This window comes from Camelus ferus, chromosome 14 (genome assembly GCF_009834535.1).
Source record: "Camelus ferus isolate YT-003-E chromosome 14, BCGSAC_Cfer_1.0, whole genome shotgun sequence".
Lineage (NCBI taxonomy): Eukaryota > Metazoa > Chordata > Mammalia > Artiodactyla > Camelidae > Camelus > Camelus ferus.
The window spans coordinates 10,515,619-10,531,153 of record NC_045709.1 but is presented as its reverse complement, the minus strand read 5'-3'; the positions used below and the strand labels follow the sequence as shown (position 1 = coordinate 10,531,153).

The 15,535-nt window shown below is 42.3% G+C and overlaps 1 protein-coding gene across 1 annotated transcript; it reads left to right on the top strand.

Moving 5' to 3' along the window:
- The first annotated feature begins 3,181 nt into the window (after positions 1–3,181).
- Positions 3,182–15,330, top strand: DLEU7 (deleted in lymphocytic leukemia 7). The gene is given in 3 exon segments (XM_006191767.2): positions 3,182–3,295; positions 3,297–3,641; positions 15,124–15,330. Coding segments are annotated over 3 exon segments (666 nt in total).
- Positions 15,331–15,535: the final 205 nt, after the last annotated feature.

The window sequence follows — 15,535 nt, the reverse complement described above, 5'->3', positions numbered from 1 at the left end:
TGTTGGAAATGGTTGAAGGGACCTTTTAGCAGTGTTTTGCCCGAGGGGCACTGAACCACAGGGTCACTCCACTAACTCATCTGTCCTATAACATATGTCAAGCAGTTTGCTTCAGTTGTGACTTTCTGCTCAAAGAGGCAGTAAAGTCAACCTAAACCAAACTCAAACAAAAAGAGATTTTAGTGGTTTGTATAACTGAAAAGCTCAGAGATGGGGCTGTCTTCTTATGCAGCACAACATGAGGCTCAGATGGTGCTACGTGACCACTGGCATCTCTCTATAGATCTCTTCGCTTTTCTTTCTCTAGTGTCGGCTCATTCTTAGGCAAGCTCTTCCCTCAGACTCATAAGATGGCTGCAGAAGCTCTAGAACTTACATCGTCTCAGTTTCACATCCACAAGGGGTCACTGCAGTCAGCCATCCGACAGCAGGAGGTTTATACTCATGAAGTGTTTCTGGAAAGAGAAGCCCTCCTGGAAACTGACACTCCCGAAGATTAACCAACCCTGGAGCCATCCTACCTCAAGATCTGAGACAATAACTTATTCTTATTGATTAATTCTATTTTATGTGAAGTTTTCTTGTTAAGAAGAAATTCATCTTTTTTGCCATTTCATCTTTGCTCTACACTTTCTTCTAGGTCCATTATTTTCTCTCACACCGTACATTCAGCAGACAGTTTCCTAGATGATGTCATTAGCTCTAGTGGGGTCATGTGCTCATTCCTGACCATTCACAGTGGGAATGTGATGTGTGACTGGCCTCAGCCTAGATGCTCCAGTCCACTTCCGCAGTGGGATGGGTTCATCCCACTGGATGACATGGACTGAGCACAGAGGAGAAGGAATAGCTACTGTGAAATTAGGGTAGGTTTTTATAAAATAGTGAAATAGATACTGTGAAGCAAAAATATCAGGTGTCCAGTACTTCATCCTTTTGAATGTGCCTTTTATTATCCAGGGGCCACAAACTGTCAGTATAGGGACCGTGTAATTCGTCACTTGGTCTGGTAGCCCAGCATATGTAGCTTTGGAGGTGTTTCAGATCAAAGGTACATCTGCTATGTTATTGACTCATCTCAATAGTCTATGAATACTTTTCCTTAGTTAGGGCCTCATGTCTCCAGCTTTGGAACATCAGCCACTTCAAGGTCATGACAAAGGACAGGCAAAGCCTTGAGTTGCTGCACAATCTAGTGCTCTCTAAAGGATACTAGAAAACCGAAGCAGCTATTGAAGAGCCTCACGTGCCATCCCACAGGCCCCCTTCTCTCTTACCTCCTGCAGTCTAGTTGGTCTCATGGCTCTCAGAGTTAGCCTGGTATGTAGCACAGTGAGGCCTCAGGTCAGCCTGCATCTAGTGATTTCAATTCTGCAGTTGGCTGGAATTCCATCTGTCAAGAAGCTTTTGCAGTCAGTCATTTGATAGTGGAAGTGTTGGCCCACTAGGATTTCCTGCGTATCTGGAAAGAGGAGCACCCCTTGAGATCTGACATGCTCTGTGAAAATTAGGGGTTAGTTTTCCCTATTCTCAGTTAGTTTCTGCTGAACCTAATGTATTTCAGTGTTTGAGGACTAAAAAAAAAAAAACACATACACACACATAAAGAATAATTTCTCTCTTTTTCATTATGAACTTAGGTAACGTCATCAAGAGAATCTAATCAACATGACACTATTTACTTCCCTCCAAAGTAATTTCCTCTCTGTCAATGCAAAGACATGCATTTTTACTTAGTTATAATTAGTGTGAACATACTCGTTTTTGTTTCAGAAAGGTTTTCTTTACCTTGGCATTGAGATCTGTTTTCATAGGCAAGAACACTGAGAATGAGAAGAAACCTTCACTGGAGAGTTGGGAGGATTATATTGGGTCATATTATCCCAGAGTTAAAGAGACCTTGAAGGACCTCAAATCCCGCCCCGTATCTCTGATGACCGCACTTCTAGGCTAATAAACTCACTGGAGCAGCATTCCCATGCAAAGGCCTCACCAGATCTTACTGCACAGCACCAAGGGTGGACTCTCCCTTCTAAAGGAAGAATGAAATCCCATCCTCCGGGTGTGCTAGTGTCTACTTGTCTGCCATGGGCCCGCACCCTTGTCTTCTGCTCTGCGGTGTTGTGGGTTATCTAAAAGGTTTCCCATGCAGGAAAAAAGTGGAAACCATGCTGCTCTGGGACTGCCCTCCATAACATTCCCCTCAAATACTTTTTTTTTTTAAAGTGTAATCACACACCAATAGTTTTCAATCTATCAAAGCATAAATTTGCCAGCCCCCTTTTCCCAAGTCAAGGAAGTAGTGAAGCTAGGTTTAATTAAAACCAGCAACTATTTGTACAGCTGTCCCTGGGTTCATGGCTCGTAAAAGGATTTAGCTTCAAACTCTGCTGCCTAAGTCCTTCGGGAGTTTCACAAAAACCATTTAGGCTCCTCATCTGGGCAGTGCCAGGCCCTTGCGTCCCAAGTCGCTTCAGAAGCAGGCCGCCAAGGCTGAGTCTTGACCTCACTTTGGCTTTGGCAGTCAGGCCCTCCCACCACATGTGGCTTGGAGCAAACAAAGAGGATACACAAGTCCCCTTCTATTGTGTGGGGGACAGAAGCCTTGACGGCTACTCCAAGAAGTGCCTGAAATTCCCCAAGGGCTGGTAAAGGGAGGGAGGAGAATCAACAGCCTTCCTTTTGTGAGCTTTTCTCCTCACACTTTTCACTTCCTAGGGGATCTTTTACCCATGTGTGCTGCCCCCCGACCCCCACCTCCACCCCCACCCCGCGTCCCTAGCCCCCGAGGTGTGAATGGTCACTGACAGGCATCTCAGAGGGTATGGCGGCTGCGTATCCTTGCAGATAGATGCATCTGCACAAAGCTGCACATTTTCCCTGCAAAGCCCTGGAGAGGAGGAAGATCCAGCGCTCAGCATTTGGCTGATTTTCAACGGGCAGCAGCGTTTCAGGCTGCCTTGAGATGGAACAAGCCCATTCAGACCTGAAGGAAATGCAGGGGCCAGCACAGGTCACTGACTGCAGGCCGGGGGTGGGGCCGGCCCCACACGACGAGAAGCCAGGAGGTCGAGGAGCCGAGGGCTAGGAAATGTGACCCTGGCAACCCCAAACGCCCACACTTCCCTCGCTTGCCGCTGCTGCACCTGCCCGCGGAACGCCCCGTGCGCTGGTGGAGGCAATGGCTAGCCCCGCGCCCTTAGTGGCCTCCATCAGCCACCAAATGGTGGCTTTGCATACCCTGCAGCTGCTGCAGCCGGAGTGGGGCTGGGGGGACGGTCCAGGCACTCCAGGACTGTCCGCGCGACTTGGACCACGTATCCACCGCCCCAGCGCGTCACTCAGGCCAGCAGGTGGCCGGGCAGGGGTCAGGGCGAGAAGAGGGGGATGGAGGCAGGGGCGCCAAGAATCCGGAGTCTGGGGCGCAGGCGAGCTCCCCCGAGGTGGAAGTGGTGCTAGGCGTCAAGGGAGGCATGGAACTGCTGCCCTTACCAGGGGGTCGCAGGCCCTGCACCCTGGCCCGGATGGCGGTGCGCAGCACGCTGGCCCGCGTGGTGGACTCGACCTCGAAGCTGGTCAACGTGGAGCGGACGCTGCTGGGCCCCCTCCAGCAGGAGCGGTCCTTCCCCATCCACTAGAAGGTGAGTCTGCCCCTCCGTGGCTTAGGATCTCCACAGAGCCGGGCAGCCAGCCAGGACAGAGGGGTGGCTGAGCCGAAGGTTCCAAAGTGAAGCTTTCCCCAGAGATTCAGCACCCCGCACCCCGGAAGAGGGAAGAAGGGAGGTGACACTACAGGGATTCGGCACTTGGGGCAGGGAACTCAGTCCACCTGGGGCCCACCTGACTGCAGAACAGAAATGCAGAAAGGCCTCGCCAAAACCTTCCTCTGGAACTCCTTCCTCTGTCACACAAATCAGCTTCCTGCTCCAGCTGAAGGCCGTTTGTACACGTGCAACTTCTAGGGATGGAGGATGGCTCCCCTAACTGCCCTTCCAAGTTAATAACAGTTCCTCTAGAGTCTTAAATATACATATTAAGTCCTCTCTGCCTTTTGTATGATGAAAATCACCTACATTTATTTAAAGTTCTTTCACACTTATGAATTGCAGTTATTTTTGCATAAATCCAATTCCCCATAGAGCTCTGGGGTCTTAAAGAGTCAACCTAAATTCTCATAAAGTAGCATGAAAGTGGGTGGGTTCCGGGTGTTGAAGCGTGAATACTCATGCTAAACTCCTGCTAAGGCACGCAGCTCATACTTGTAGGGCACAGTTTCCTCTTAGGGTACCAAACTGTGTTAGCCGCTTTAGCCAGGGAGCAGAGCCGCTGCCTCCCAGGCTGAGTGGGATCACGGAAGTCCGGGGGTGTGGGATCCAGTCTTGGCCGTGCCATCAACTAACCTGATTGGCTTAAGGTCGCAACTCTCTCTGAGATCTTCCAGCTTTCCCATTTCGATCTGGAGCTTTGCTTCATTCATTCCCCTGGGGACTCTGGCAGAAGGAAATGAAGGAGAGGTAATGAAGAAAGCTTAGAGCATTTCTCAAGAGTTGCTATGCTTCCTCCAAAAGCCAAAGTTTGGAAAAAATTGCTATATATTAGGTTGCACTAAATATTGTAAAAGATTAATTTACAATCAAACATAATAAAGCATAGCATACAGCCAAATAGATATTGTTACTCTACATACATTAGGGTTTCTCAGCCTCCACACTGTTGACATTTTGGATTGGATGATTGTTGTAGGGGGGTTGTCCTGTGCATTATAGGATGTTTAGTGGCTTCTGTGGCCTCCATCCAGTAGATGCCAGCAGCATACCCTCCCTACCAATTTGTACAACCAAAAATTGATAAATGTGTGTGGTGGGAGGGGAAACAAAATCACCTCCAGATGTGGAGCACTGCTTCACTCACCTTAAAAAGGTAAAAAGAAAAAATGAAGCTGCATTTCATCAATGATCTTGAGTATAAGATGCACCATTTTTGTACCAACAAGAAATAAAAAATCCTACCAATTAAACTGACACTATTGGTCTAAGATACATCCTAATGTCAGAGATTTTTGAAATGTGAAAAATGCGCATTTTAGAACTGATGAAATATGAAAGGCTATGTGATCTTAGGAAAATATACAAGGCTCAGGTAGTTTGTCAAAAGGAGAGACGAGTGAGCAGTTTTACTTTAGGTGATCCTGGAAGGCTTCTTGGAGGAGGTAACCTTTTAAAAAAGAATGTTTGCTCTCCAGGCATTAAAGGGAAAAAGCATCTCAGAGGAACCGTGGGACTGAAGGCCTAGAAGCAATGAAAGGGCCTGGAGCTTGGAGGAAACTAAAATTAGTTCAGTATGGTAGAAGGCAAAAAAAAAAAAGATGCTGGAGTGGGGTCAGGTGGCAAAAGGCCTCCGGGTCATGCTAAGGACTTTGGATTGTCTTGCAGCCAGAAGACAGCTATTGAACTGAGTGAGGCAAGGACCCCGATAAATCACAGAGGCAAAGTCAGGTCAGAAGGCCTGACCCAGCTCAGTAGCAGTGGTGCCCTCTGCTCTGCATTACAAATCATGCCACTTGAGGTTAGTGTAGCTGCCACTTCTCCTTGGTAATCTTTTTAACCCTCTCTACTTGACTTTTTGTCCTAAACATTTAGAACTTTGCTGAAGATCTCGCTGTTGGGAAGTAGTGGCCCATGATTCAAACAGTTTTGTCTGACTCTTTCTACCAATCACAGTGCTAGCTCATAGGGTATTGTGAACATCACACTGAGATAAAGTACATGAGAGTGCACAGTTACAGGGCACAGTACAGGGCAGCCCATGCACTGCAGTCTGTTAGGGCTGTAACAGTCAAGTTGTAGACGGAGTATCTTAGTCAGCTTGGGTTGCCATAGCAAAATGCCACAGGCTGGGTGACTTAAACGACAGACATTTATTTTCTCACTGTTCTGGAGGCTAGGAAGTCCAAAAGCAAATCTGGTTTCTGGTAAGGGCTCTCTTCCTGCCTTATAAACTGCCACTGTCTCACTGTGTCCTCAATGGCCTTTCCTCTGTGTACGTGGAAAGAGAGATCTTGCATGTGTCTTCCTTATCTTGTAAGGACACCAATCCTATTGGATTAGGGCCCCACCCTAATGACCTAATTTAACTTTAATCACCTCCCTCAAGGTCCTATCTCCAAATACAGTCAAATTGCACATTACGTTTTCAACCTAGGAATTTTGGCAGAACACAGTTCAGTCCTTAACATGGGGTGATCTGTGTCTCCTTAAGTGATAGTGACCTTATATAGTGACAAAAAGCACCAGGTAAATGTAGGAAATTATTATCAAACTAGTAACACTAGCAAAGATGCTTTAATATTTGTCACCCAAAGGGAGCAGGGAAATGTGCAGAACATCAGAAGGAAGCAAGTGTAGGATTTTAAAAAAGGTTAAAAATGAACAACTGCCATAGACACCATTAACTAAGCCAATCATGAAGTCACTCAGATTGGGTTTTGTCTTCCTTTGATAGTTAAAAACATCTCTAGTTTCCAAGAGTTCTGTTCTGAAGTAAGTTTCATGGAAACTATGGCCGATGCCAACTTTAGGAGAGAGAAGAACTTTCTTGCCATTGCAGATAAAACTTGCTAGTGAGCTCACCCATTTCAGTTAGCTAATTCTGGTACCAATAATTCCATCATGTTCAGTAGTCTGTGCTGGTTTTCTCATTCTACAGAGCAAGAGCAGCAGTTGTAAAACCGCTGGTTTTGGCTTCACAGTCATTGCCAAGGCTCTTGCAAATTGCACGTGTGAACATCACGTTACTCCGAGGACGACACTGATGCTGAGTGCTTCTCCCTCCCACAACCCCAACAACATTAGTTAGTGAAGCCAGTTTCTGCAAATTTGGGAATTTTGTCTTTAAGAATTACTAATATTGTGTTGAACAAATAAGTTATCACGGTTATATTATTAGTAGCTACAGCCAGTGGGTTGCTCTTTATTTGGGGCAAAATTGTTCTTTTATGTTAGGCAAAGGCACAGTGACTGCTTTAGAAGTAGCTTAATTATAGTTTAGTCATTCCTTGTAAGGTGAATGATATGAAAACCAGTATATATAAGCTTTCTGAAATGAACATTTGGGGAAAGATATTGCAGGAAGGTCCTAAAATGTTTAACGTCTTGGTGGAAATGCTGTTGTGCTTTGTTTTATGATTTGGGAGTTCGCCTTGTGAGTGTACCTGAATTGAGTGCTTGTATCCATCACAAAGTGCTTTTCACTGGACATTCCTAATGGAAATGGTACTGTACCCAAAGCCAAGTGCATAAGGAACGTGAGTTACTACTTGTGAGCGTTTACACGGGTACACCACAAAGAAAAATGTTTAATTTCCTGTGGACAATAGACTTTTTAGTTACTTGCAAATACTGTGCTTCTTCATTGGGTGTTTTATTAATACATGGTTGCATATCTATTTGAGATTGATATTGAGTTTAGATAACTGGTGACTGCTCTGGGCCCTGTGAATTTGTCATTCAAAGCCAGATGTTGATGAATGAAGTAAAGTTGGGCCAATCTGTCATATGCCATTCCTGATAATATGGTTTTTACAATATCCCTCTAAAACAGAGAAACACAACGCCATTTTATGTACACATCCAGTGTGGAGGGTTGTGATGGGTCTAGGGAGGGGATTTGTGTTCCCCTGTAGTGCCCAGCCCTGGGCAGCTTTAGTGGAGAGTGGTCTGCTGGCCAGGCTGAAGTTCCTTAAGGTCAGGCTTCATCATAGAAAGCTGGGGAAAAACTCTTTCTTTCGTTAATACTCTTTGTAGAGGGTGTTAGGCATTCAGAGAGAGTGAGAGGGAAAAATGTGAGAAGAGGCAAGTTTGTGGAGGCCATTGTAAGAGAATATAGCTCAAGACATAACTTTTGGAAAATACTAAGTTATTTTAAGGCCAGCAGTGAAAGGAATATGAACTGATTGATAGTTTGTGTAGATCTAGAAGTGACTTTAAAGTGACGTTGCAGGAAAAAAACCAAAAACTTTGTTTATTGTTTAAAAGGTATCTGCATTTTAGAGCCTATAAAGCCATATTGTATTTTTGACTTTATTATCCATTCATGTTGGTTTCAGAAAACAAAGCTTTGAAACTGACTCCCGCTGCCAGATTCTTTTTGCTTTCAAGCCTTCAGTTTTCATGGAAGTGTTTATTTTCAAAAAGAAGCTAAAAACAGGCTTAACTTTTCTTCCCTTTTCGGACTTTGCAGGTGCATTTTCAGTTGTTCAGGGATTCCAGATGTGCACATTGCTAAGAAACACAACACACAGTGCACAAGGGTGCAAGTGGGGTGGATTTTGTAAGTGACCTCCGTTACACTGAGTAGGAGAGAACAGAGCGGAGGAAGGGAGAGCTCCATCTAGGAGGTCCCTGATTAGCTAGGGGCTGTCGTTACATGGGGTGTAGAAGGTTCCGTGCCTTGAATCTCTTCCAGATCGCCAAGCCCTCTCAAATGCTGCACTGAAGAGGGATGGACCAAGAGAAGAGTCTTCAATTTGGATGTGACCATTGCCAATTTGAGCTTCATAACATTTCGTTAGACTTAAGAAAAACAGCATGAATATAGTCAAAGAGAAACATGAAACAATTCACATGTAGACATTTTTGTTTCACCCCCAAAGCTAGTTGGGTGCCTCTCTGCTTGCTCCCATGGTTGTCCGCGTTCACCCCACTGCGTCATCTACAGCTCGGTACTCCCTGTTGCTAGTCTGTCTCCTGCACTGGACGGCGAGCTCTGCTCTCTCTGTGTCATCCTGGCACCTGGCCCGGTTCCTGATTTGGGGTGGATCTTTGATGAGCATTTGAGTTTTGGAAGAGAGGTTCACTCCGGCTCTGCCACTTACTGCTGTGCAATTTAGGGACATCATTTAATCTCTGCAAGCCACCTTTCTTTCTATCTCCCATTCACGGGAGAATGGTGCCTAGGCCAGATGCGTGTTCTTCAACACTGGTTTGCCGAGTTCCTCCCTTGCTCAGAAGTTCCACAGACTTTACTGTGGCATTCAAGGCTTTCTGCACTAGCTTATCCTGATATGCAACATGAGGCTCTTTTCTTTTCAGACTGATCTCCTCCAGTCCCTGTCCCTACTTGTCTCCATGCCTTTGCTGGTATCATTCATTCTAATTGTAAAGCCGTCTCTTTTCCCCATGAGTCAAATACTGCTTTTGCCAACACCGCGTCTCTTACAGCAGCTTCTCACCTACTACTTCTCTGATGCCTCATCCAAATTTCCTTTCCCTCCTATAAAGCTGGCAGTAATCTGATGGTCTCAACCATCCCTTTTTTTATGGTAAAAAATGCAAAACAAAACTTACTACTTTAAGGGTATAGTTCAGTAATGTTAAGTACATTCACATTTCTGTGCAAATAATCTCCCTAACTTTTTCATCTTGCAAATCTGGAAACTCTATACCCATTAAACAAACAAAAATCCTCATTTTTCCCCCTCCCTCCAGCCCCTGGAAACCACCATTCTAGTTTTTTTTCTATGAGTTTAAATACTCTAGGTGCTGCATATATGGAGAATCACAGAGTCTCTGTCCTTTTGTGACTAGCCTGTTTTCACTCACTTAAGATGTCCTTAAGGTTCATCCATGTTGTAGCATGTGTCAGAATTTTCTTTCTTTTTAAGGCTGAATAGTATTCCATTGCATGTATAGACCACATTTTCTTTATGTATTCACCCACCTGAACAAAATCTGTATGAACTCTGAGCAGGGCTCAGACTATGAGTCTTTAAATGCCTGTTCTTCTTTAGGATTGGGTTTTTGTGTTTTACCATAGCCTTCTTCACATGTCATTTGGAGATATGCTGTATGTGTCTCATTTTCCACGCCTAAGTTATAAGCTCTTTAGCGATCAGGTACCGTGTCTTATTGCCTTTTATTCAGTGTAGTCAGTCATGTAGCGGAGACTTGATACACATTTGAAATAAATTTAACTGATTTATTAATTGAATGAAATAGGCCAAGGCCATTATCCCAATAGATTAGTCGAGTCATGGGTAGTTATCTCAACTCACTCTAAAATATAAAAGTTGGCCATCGATTTGGACCACTGTAGCACTCAATACATTTCATATCCAAAGTCTGAGATTACTCAAGGCTTTAAAAGCCCCAAAACCTGATTTTAGATTGCTCAGCCACCATCATGTTCTAATTCTGGCAAAGGGCTCAAAGCACCATGTAGGATATTACATCATTTCTGGAAGTATCTGGGACTTGCTAAATAAAAGCTGCTGGGAGGATACACCCTGTTATTGAATGGAAAGCACCGTAAGTGAAATCATCACCAATATTGATCATGTGAGTTTCTACCGAAAGCCCATGAGCCATTTAACATGCTGTCGCCTTCAGGCTGTCACTGGTGGCCCCTACCTTCTGCAGCAGAATCAGTAGAGGCTGGGTTGAAGACCTTGATTTTTGGATCCATAGTTGGCTTTCAGACCTTCCAGAAAGGAAGAGAAGCAACCACCTGTTTTATTTTTCCCTTCCTTGGCTTAAGAGTCCCATGGAAAGCCTATTCCTATTAATTTGTTTTCTTTGACTGTTAATATATTTGAGAAAGGATTAAATGGAAATACTGTACTAAAATAGTAAAATAAAGAGACTTTGCAAAGCTCGCCAGAGATCTGAAGTTTACCCAGGGCCTCAGGGACCAGTACAGTCCAGCAGTGGAATTTTATTGTATGTATAACTTCCCCAAAAGATATCTTCTTTGATTCTTTACAGCAAATGTGAAATTGCCTTCAGAATTTAGGCCCACAAATGTATTTTTAAAGGCATTTTAATCTTCTTTGGGTGATGAATGCCTTTGCAGACCGGCTAATAGGCACACGTCAGCACACATTTCAGTGGTTCCTTCTATTTTAAATTTCCTTTTGCATGTTGTCTTTGATCCTTCCACTTTGTACTTAGAGTTGGATTACTTCTATAAAGCAAGCAGACAACTCCCCTTGATGTGGATCTTGGGAAAGTAGTCCAGAGTCATTTTTTCCCTTACTTTCTCATTCCCAAGCAACATGCTCCAGCAATATAGGTTACCCCATAAACCGTGGGATAGATTATTTAAGTAGCCTCTTGATATCCTCTGAGCAGAAATGAACAACACACAAAAGCAGGGAAGCAAGAATGCTTTAAAGAGGGAAAAAAACCAAGAAGGATGGTAGCCTGTGAATATTCGAGTAGGGGACTATTTGCATGTTAGCCACACTGGGTCCCGCCGTTGTTTGCTGAATTGAACAAATGGATGTTTGTTTTGTTTCTTGGAGGATGTTTTTCTAATAAATAAACACTTTTCCATCTCACCAGGTCCGTCTCACCCAAATGACAAGAGTTTTTATTAGGGAGAAGAATAGCTTCTCTTTCTATACAGAATTAGAAAGAAAAACTAGTTCCTCGTCAAACTTGGGTTCAACTCTTTATTTTTCTTTTTGTTCTCTTTTGCATTATCTGTTCTTCTTTTCCTAGTTTACTGAGTTCAATTCTTAGCTCATGGATTTTCAGTGATTATTCTTTCCTTATACAAGCATTTAGGTAACTATGTCTCACAAATTGTGATATAGTATTTCCATAACTGTTCAGTATAGAGCATTTTAAAATTTCAGTTAGTTTTTCACTGACCCATGAATTATTTCAAAGTAGATTTTTAAGTCATACATGTTTTGGCAAGGTTATCTGTATTACTGATTTTTCATTTATTTTCATTGATTTGTGTGATATAGACTTTTTGATGTTAGTTGAGATTTGCTTTGTGGCATTAAAATAAAAGTTATCTTTCGTAAGTAATCCATAGATGTTTGAGAATAATGTATATTTGCTTATCTCCATTAGACCAAGCTTGTGATTAGAAAAGATTTTTATCTTTTCTCTCTAGGCTGATCGTCCTGTTGTTTGAACAGTTTCTGAAAAAGATGGGTTAAAATCAGTCTTTATGTCTGTGGATTGAATATAAATTGAGGTTACCATGTTAGACACACGCAAGTACAAAACTGTTAGATTTTCTTGTGCAATAGTGCCTGTTATTAATTGCAGTTTATTTTGTCCCAAATAATGATTTTGGGGGGGTTTATTTTGGCTTCTCTTTGCTTGGGATATATCTGAGTATCTGTTTACCTTCAATCTTTGGGTGTTTTTAGTTTATAATGTGTTGCTTGTAAGCAGCATGCATATAGATAGATTTTGAAAATCCAACCTGATAACCACTGTATTTCAAAAGGTGTCTGATTTGGTGCTTTCTATTCACCTTGCTTTGTGTTTGAATCTTTATTTCTCTGTTTTTACCTTCTATCAGTAGGATCAAAAAAGTTTTGATAAACATTTCCCTCTGCTGATTTTGAAGTTTTATGTATTATTTCTCTGTTTTTAATGATGGTCATTACATTTCTCACTCGCGTACTTTCTCACTTGTGAATACTTAACAAGCCTGAAACTTTGTCAGTTTCGCCACCTTTGTCTTGAATGATACAGGGCCTCAGAATGCCACTGCATCCCACAGGCTACTGCTCCTCAGCACTTTGGAACCATCTTGCTTTTGTAAACCCCACGTTAGTTATAATTTTTGTTTTGAATAATCAAATCTTTAGATTTACTCCATGTTTTTAAGTTTCTTTCCTTACTGTAACTTCTTACATCTCTTTCTTTCTGAGTTGAATTTTCTCTTTCTGAATTATATCTTTAAGAAGATCTGACAGTGAGGGTCTGTTTGTGGTAGTTTCTTCTTGTGGTATATTTACTTTGCCCTGGTGTTTAAATGGTGAAAGCGCCGAATCCTAGCCACTAGACCACCAGGGAGCTGCCCTGATGTTTAAATGGTAGTTTAGGGGGATTAAAAAAATCTTGGTTGACAGTTAAGTGAAAATATTATTCTATACTATTCTATTCTATCATCAATTGTTGTGGCTTAGAAGCTGGCTGTCTGTCTGGTCATCCAGACTGAACCTTATCTGTCGTTTTCCTTTCTGGTTGCTTTTAAGAGTAGTTTTACCTTGATGAGTATAGATTTGGATCTCACTTAGCTTTTCCTGCTCAAATCTCCCTGAATCTTAAGGATTCACTTTCTGAATCAACTTGGGGTAATTTTATCTGTTATTCTCTTTGACTACTGCCTCCCCTCTATTCTCCTTCTTGTCTCTCCTGGATATGTATTTGTTGTACTTTGTTATTCTCTCATCCATGTCTCTTAATGTCTCATTTATTATTTCCCATGGCTTCCACTTTTTATTTTGCATTCTGGGAATTTTTTCAAAATTACTATCCAGTTTACTAATCCTCATTTCAGATGCATTTATTCAGGTGTATTTATTCAGATGTTTAAACTGTCCATTGAGTTTTTAATTTGTCATGATAGCTGTCGTTTCTAGGAGTGGTACTGAGTTCTTTTTCAAGCCTGTTTTTTCTTAAAACATTTTTTCCCGGATTCCTTCTTTTATATCTTTAATCATTATGAATATATTTTATAAGTTTATACCTGAAATCCTCAGAGTTTAATCCTGCCCTGCATTGCATCTACTATATCATGGTGGCTCCCACTTTAAATGTCATATGCTGAGTCTGTCGTAGCAGTGCTTTATGGGACGACTGCTGCGGGGGCGTGGGTGGTGGGCATGTTCCTGTGGAATAGGCTTTTGTTTGCTTTTACCATGTGTCCATGGATATTTCAGATCAGTTCAAATATTTAAGTTAATTTCTTTGCAAGCGTGTTCCAAAAACATATATATGGTATAGAGGACAACCACAAACTTGAACTAGTGTGTACTATAGGTCCACGGTTGCACATTCATAGGGCAACTTCACCTTCCACCTGAAATCCAGCTCAAGAGAGACCAACTTTCTTTTCTTGATGGGTATTGGCAGGCAGCTAAAGTAAGCTACTTTTCTTTTTTTTTTTCTGGCCCTTGGGGATTTCCGTTACTTTCTTGCAAACTCAGAAAGGATGTTTGTTCTGTATTATTTAGAATTTAGTAGCGAGGAATTATGGGGAAACTACATGTGCTAAGTTGCTAGAACCAAAAGTCTGGGGGAGGTCATTTTCATGTACATTGGAATCTTGAAGGGTGGGAGAATTTTGGATGCTGACCCCACCATGGAGTCAAAAATCTGCATATAACTTTATAGTTGGCCCTCTGTATCCAGAGTTCCAAATCCATGGATTCAACCAACTGCAAATAGCGCAGTACTGTAGTAAATATTTATTGGAAAAAATCTGCATATAATTGAACCTGTACAATTCAAACTTCTGTTGTTTGAGGTAACCGTATTTAAAATGAAATTTATATTCAACATTATCTCTGATGTGGAATAATTTCAGTGTACTATTTACATGCAGTGGATTTTAGAATATGACACATCTACAGATTAAAAATCTATTTAATTAGCTCATTCTTTAAAACTGTCTGTGAACTATTCTTTCCAAATTTGCATTGGAAATTTATTGGGACTATGTTCATTAAATACCAAATCTTGTACTGGAATCTTGAAGACAGTGAGTATGGAGTAACAGGAACAGAGTTTATTTGTGTATTCATCAAAGCTCTTCTAGGGACAAATAAGAGAAATTCAGTTCCAAATGGCTTAAGTAAAAAGAAATATTTATTGATTCAGAGAACTAAAAAATCCTGGGATTTATTGTTTAAGTACAGCTAGATTGACATGCTCAGAAAGTGTAATTAGAATCAGTCTCTTTCAATCGCTGGGTTCTACTTTTTTTCTGTGTTGGCTTCACTTTAATTTGGATTCTCTCCTTATGGTGGTGAGATGTTTTCCAACAGCCCCAGTTAAACAGAGCTTCTCTTTCCCAGTCTAGCAAATATCCTGAGATGTGGCTTATCGGCCTGCCTTACGTGATCTGTCCATCCCTGGCCAATCTAAGTGGCTGAGAGATGATGGCTCTGATTGGCCTGGTCCCTGGAGTTGTGGAGTGGGGTCAGCTTTGGTCAAACCACATAGACTGAGAATGGAGGAGAGCAGTTCTCTGAGAGAAAAATCAAGATCCTGACATCAGAAAGGACAGGAATGGAAACTTGGGTACACAAAGCACAACAAATGTCCTCCACAGCCTCGCTCATTGCTTGTTTGTGTTTGCTCTTCACTGCAGGGCAGTGTTGAGTTTAGGAACATCTGTAGTCATCTGGCTCTACAGAGTGAAGGACAGCAGTTTGACAGAGATTTGAATGCTGCCCACCAGTGTTTGAAGATGATAGTCAAGAAGCTGATTCAGTCACTTGCTAATCTTCCTTCAGAAGCCCACATGGTAGCCTGTGCTTCCTTGAGACAGATCTTACAGAATCTCCCAGACGTATGAGTGTTCAAGACACTGGAACTAAAACCACAGTGAGCACTGCTAAGAGAACTGGGTACCTTAAATTTCTAATTGAATCAGCAGACAAGGGATGTTTTCATTCCCAGTAAGGAGAGACTTGATAGCATATATAGCAATCTGACCCGTGGCATCTGTACCATTTGGAATTACAGCATGTTGGTGAAAAAGTTTTAAAGCAGTAGTTCAC